Genomic DNA, 5382 nt, shown 5'->3' with positions numbered 1-5382 from the left:
AGCCTCCTGTGTCACGAACTGGGCACGCTACTGTGGGAGGGATGAAGACGTTGCAACCTACTGTCATTGACCTTGGGAGCTGATGAAGACGCTTGGGCCTTCTGAGACGTTGCAGCCTGAGACCTAATGTGCTGATGAAGACCTAATGTGGGAGATAGTGCTGAGGTTGGGCCTGAGACCTAATGTGTTGAGGTGCAGACGTTGCAGCCTGAGACCAGAGATAGTGCCGATGAAGACGCCGAATGGCCACGCCGACTGTGGGAGGGATGCAGACCACTGTGTGAGCCGAATGGCCACGCCGGACTGTGGGAGGGATGAAGACCACTGTGTGAGGGATGAAGACGCCGAATGGGCACGCTACTGTGGGTCGAGGGATGAAGACGCCGAATTGTGGGAGGGAGTCTCAGACGCCGAATTGGGAGATGCGCACGCTCCTGTGCGAGGTGTGCGATGGATGTGCACACTACTGTGGGAGGGTCTTCACGCCGAACTGTGGGAGGGATGAACATGCTGAGCTGAGGGATGCGCAGCTACTCTGGGTATGAGAGAGAGAGAGAGAATGAGAACGGAAGGAACGATGAACGCCGGGGCGTCTGGGACTTCGCATGCGTACACGATTAGACATCACCCTGTTCGTTGGTGGCGGCACATTCTCTGGGCCCCTCCCAATTATAAGGAGTTAAGGCGTCTCCAGTTTCGCATGCGCAGATACGTATCAGAAGTACCATCGATGGGCACTTTTCCGGCTGGACGAGTTTAAGATTGTGGGCGGGCTCACCAAACAAGGATGGGTTTACTTGCCCAAGGGATCGACGTCTAAGCCATGGTCGTGAGGAGGGGGATCAACGAGAGCCGTTGATCCCAACTCCCCGAGGTCATAAAGACCCCATGGGAGATAGTGCTGAGGCTGGGCGGGTCTGAGGTGGCAAGCCGTTGGCCCCGGGGGTTTGGTCGAGACTCGGCAGTGGTGGCCGGACCCAATGCTCACAGTCTGAGTGTGCAGCACTATAGTCTGTGATGTGAACGTCGTGGACGGTGGCTCGTAGACGTCGAAAGGTAGCCTGCTGCCTACTATTGTGCCATAGTCCACTTTGCAATCTAGTGTGGATTCGAGAAGAGAGAACACAAGGGTACTAGGTAGATACTAGTAATTTGGAAATGGCAACAGCAAAGCAGAGACTCGAGAGTCGAGAGTCGATGAACATTGCCTTCGAAAAGATAGGGCTAAGTAGTAAGGGGCCAGGGCTTGTTGCTTAGGGATTCGGATTCTGGAAAGCCTAAAGCCTAAAAGTTAATTTCTAAAGGGTTTCAACTTTCAACTTTAAACTTTCAAGTGGGGTTCGAAAACATTCCGGAGTCCAGACTCTAGAGTCCGACCTTCAAAGTTTCGATTCCCGAACTTGCATAAAATGATAAATAATAAGATGAATAATTATAATATATAATAAATTATATTAATTTTTTAAAAAAACCCTTCGAATGCAATGCTGGAAAAGTTTTGCCCTTGGATAAGAAGGGCAATTTTTTCTCTTTGTACTTCAATAGAAAGGGTTGTAAATATTTGGGTATCTCTAGCAAGTCAATAATGGGCAAGAAGGGCTCTGCAACCTTCAAAAATGAACCTTCGGGGGCCGGGCCCGTCCCTCGGCCCCAACCCCGGCCCCGGCCCTGCGGGAAGCTGTGCTTTAATTGGTTATGCATGGTTGTAACTTGTTCCTGTTTCATAATGATGGAGTCATTTATAGTACTGCAGCCAACATTGCTGCTGCTGTTGCTACTGTCCGGAGCGGCCTTCCAACAAATGAAGTGCCAATGGGACATCAAAGACATCGATGGGCAGCTCCTGGCGTTGTCAATGATGACGCCCAAGCCCTGCTCGCTCTCAAAGCTCGCATCACGGCAGACTCTCTGCGCGTCCTCTCCAGCTGGACGACCAGCAGCAGCAACAGCAGCGGCAGCAGCAATGGTATTCCTTGCAACTGGACAGGGATCACCTGCGATGGCCGCCAAGAAGAGGCGCGCGTGGTGCGCCTCATCCTGCCCTCCAGCAACCTCTCCGGCACCCTCCCCCCGAGCTCGGCAGCCTCCATGCCCTCACCTATCTCAACCTCTCCTTCAACGCCTTCTCCGGCCCCATCCCCGCCTCTCTCTCCAACCTCACCTCCCTCTCCGTCCTCGACCTCAAACACAACCTCCTCTCCGGCTCTCTCCCGCCTTCCCTCGGCCTCCTCCCCTCCCTCTCCCTGCTCAACCTCAGCTCCAACCTGCTCCAGGGCCCAATCCCGCCCACCCTTGCCTTGCTCTCTCGCTTGCAGACCCTCGAACTCTCTGACAACAATTTCTCACACAGCACACCCCCCCCCCCCCCCCCCCCCCCCCAGCTCTGGAACCTCAGCAGCTTGCAGGTCCTTTCGCTCGCCACCAACAACCTGTCAGGCCCTGTGCCCCCTGAGCTCGGCAAATTGTCGAATTTACAGGGCCTCTTCTTTTATGCCGCGGGCCACCTCAGTGGTTCCATACCTCCAGAGCTAGCTCGTCTCAGCAAGCTGCAAACCCCAGATATCAGGATCGATACCTCCAATATCTCAAGCTCTTCTTCAATCCCATCAGTGGCAGTGTCCCTCCACAACTAGGCCGCTTGAAGAATCTCAAAGGCCTCTACCTTTTTGACACCGAAATCGAAGGACCCATACCTGCAGAGCTTGGCAACCTCACAAATCTCGTGGATCTCTATCTAGATTCTGGCGGGATCATCGGTGGCATACCTCGCGAGTTATCCCAGCTGAAGAGCCTGCAAGTCCTGAAGTTGGACAGCAATACCCTTCTCAGTGGGACCAGACCTATTACCCTCAGAGCTGGGTGACCTTACGAATCTCACTTTCCTGACTCTGCATCTGAACGATCTGTCCGGATAAATCCCCCCTCAACTGGGCAAACTAGTCACTTGCAGCATTTGAATCTGTTTTCCAACAAACTCAGTGGAAGCATCCCGATTCCCCAAAGAGCTTGCTTTACATAATCTATGTCCTTGGTATTATATATGTACAAAAGCTCTTCAAAAGCATCTCCTCATGTACTCTCTCAATGCCTTCCTTTCAAGGGTTTTTATTTGAAGAAAATTATTTATTAATGCATGATATATGTACTTATGATAATGTTGATAGATGTTGCATTGTTTGGAAACCTCTCACGGATTATCTATCGCATACAGTACATTATTATCAACAAGTAGTAGCATCATTTGTGTTCATGTAGGGGCACTTTTCATTGGTTTTCATCCCTTTTACTATGTAGAGATAGTTTCATTGATTTTCATGAGCATTAAAGTGTTCATACTTATTTCTATGTAGGGACAACAAAAATACATTAAATCAGGAATGTTGGCATCAAAAGCACTAGCAAGTTGGGGCAACAAAACAACAATAGTAGAGAATAGGGGCAAGTTGCACATGATTCCAAGGAAATAAGTGTGGAAAAAAAACTAACATTATGGAGCTAACACTTATTCTAAGACATCTACTTTTTGGTTAATGGGGGAGGGAAACTCTCCATTGTTAAGAGATTTGTAGATTCATGAACTTTGGTAAGGGGACAATCAAAGAACATCCAAGCTTTTGCATGGTGACTCTTTGTAGGAAATATAAAACATTGGTTTGAGGTTACAAACTGTTGTGCATAGATGAGTTGAAGCTTTGAAAGAAATATCTACCTCACGTGTTTATGGAGATCGAGGTGACCCACTGAAATTGCAAATAAATTTATTAAAGGGCTAGAAGCTCAACTATCAAGCATCTTGAAATTATACTTGCAGCCACCACTAGCAATATGATTCACACTAGGGTGAGTGAGGTACTAATTTATTAGTATTTATAAATGGGGGTTTTAAAAAAGAAAGCTTTTCATTTGGAGTTTTTCCATCTTTGGAGCTTTTCTTCATTTTTCAAAATGAATAGAGCATGAATGAATGCATTTTGGAGCTTTTTGCATGCAAAAAACAAGAAAGAATTTTGAGGTTCACAGTGATGACATTGAGTGAGACAAGGTAAATGCCATTTTTGAAAGCATGGTTGCAATAATAGAACTACAACAAACCATCTCACACTTCAAAGGCATAATTGCAATGTATCATGATTACATTATTTATGTTATACTCTTTGATTTTATTGAACACATGTAATAAGATAAGCTTAACCATTGTTATCAAATTATGAGACTTCATTGTCACCATCTCTAGAAAGACAATGGCCTACAGTGTCTCATATGTTATTGTAGAACTATATATGCTATATCTTCATGTAGTTGATTCTCGAACATATCCAAATCAACAATATTAGCATATCGGTGGGTTCACTATATGTATATCCTATATATCATGTGCGGTCAAGGCCTATTTATAAATATCCTTATTTGTGAATTCTTCTTGAATAAAGCACAACCCTTTTCTATTCAATTTGTAAATAATTCATTTATATGGCACCCTTATGTATGTAAAACATGTGGAAAAATGATATTTGAAAAATCCCTTATGTTGAACCCACATGATACACACATATATTCAGGGCTAACCCCCTCGAGATCAACATCTATGGTGTTTTATATTATCCAACCCAACAAAGTTGTTACCTAGGGCCAATCTCATGGCATCTTTGTATGCCACCCTGGTTTATCCCCTTGCTTCTCTGTCTTTCTTCTAAAGATGGAAGCATGCATCTCTTTATGATGAACAATGGAAGCTACACCATTGCTACTATTAGTTTTGGTTCATGATAGTATGTTGGCCATTGCTATATGTCATCCAAGCAACCTTCTACCATATGATGCATTAATGTATATGAACTGATATCACAATAAAATTTGCATAAATAGAAAATTTTGTACACTATAGGAAATGATAACAAAAACATCATTACTTCAAGACCAAAAAAACATAACTCTAAATACTTCTACAATTGTAGAATTTTTCAAAATAAAGTAATTAGTTAGAAAAAGGTATGATAAACAACTTTGTATACACAAAGACCATCAAAATGTCACTACAATAGGATATGGAGATATTGAGATGAGTTTCCAATAAAAATGTGAAAAGAAAACCATGCTCAGGAGAGTCATTGGCATTTCCTATGCTAATATCGTCGAAATAACCATTGGTATGTGTGTAGATAATACATGGTTGAATATTTCAATCTATAGTTCGACTAAGATACTGATGCATATTATGGCCTATGTGATTAGAGGCAAGCTTCCTATGTGTAGAGGTAGCCAAGGTGAAAGTCATTCAACATCGACATCTCCATTAAGCATCCGTATGCTAGTTAATTTTGCTCGTTATAGAGAGTATTATTTAGTGCTGTGCTATAGATAATATGACAAGTTAATCTTATT

General features: G+C 44.6%; 1 protein-coding gene across 1 annotated transcript; it reads left to right on the top strand.

Annotated features, from left to right (window-relative positions):
• Positions 1-229: 229 nt before the first annotated feature.
• On the top strand, positions 230-2633 carry LOC148014091 (uncharacterized). The gene is made up of 2 exons (XM_087666520.1): positions 230-492; positions 1871-2633. Exons 1-2 carry the CDS (start codon positions 230-232, stop codon positions 2631-2633), a joined length of 1026 nt encoding a protein of 341 aa, XP_087522646.1.
• The last annotated feature ends 2749 nt before the right edge of the window (positions 2634-5382 follow it).

Source organism: Lygodium microphyllum, chromosome 25, assembly GCF_053477565.2.
Source record: "Lygodium microphyllum isolate KBCC chromosome 25, Lygodium_microphyllum_v1.1.10, whole genome shotgun sequence".
NCBI classification, from domain to species: Eukaryota; Viridiplantae; Streptophyta; class Polypodiopsida; order Schizaeales; family Lygodiaceae; genus Lygodium; species Lygodium microphyllum.
This window is presented reverse-complemented; position numbering and strand designations above follow the sequence as displayed.

Coding starts and splice junctions, on each gene's coding strand:
- LOC148014091 (XM_087666520.1), top strand. CDS start 230: ATGAAGACGCCGAATGGCCACGCCGACTGTGGGAGGGATGCAGACCAC. Junction 493..1,870: donor GAGGGTCTTCACGCCGAACT/GTGGGAGGGATG, acceptor ATGACGCCCAAG/CCCTGCTCGCTCTCAAAGCT.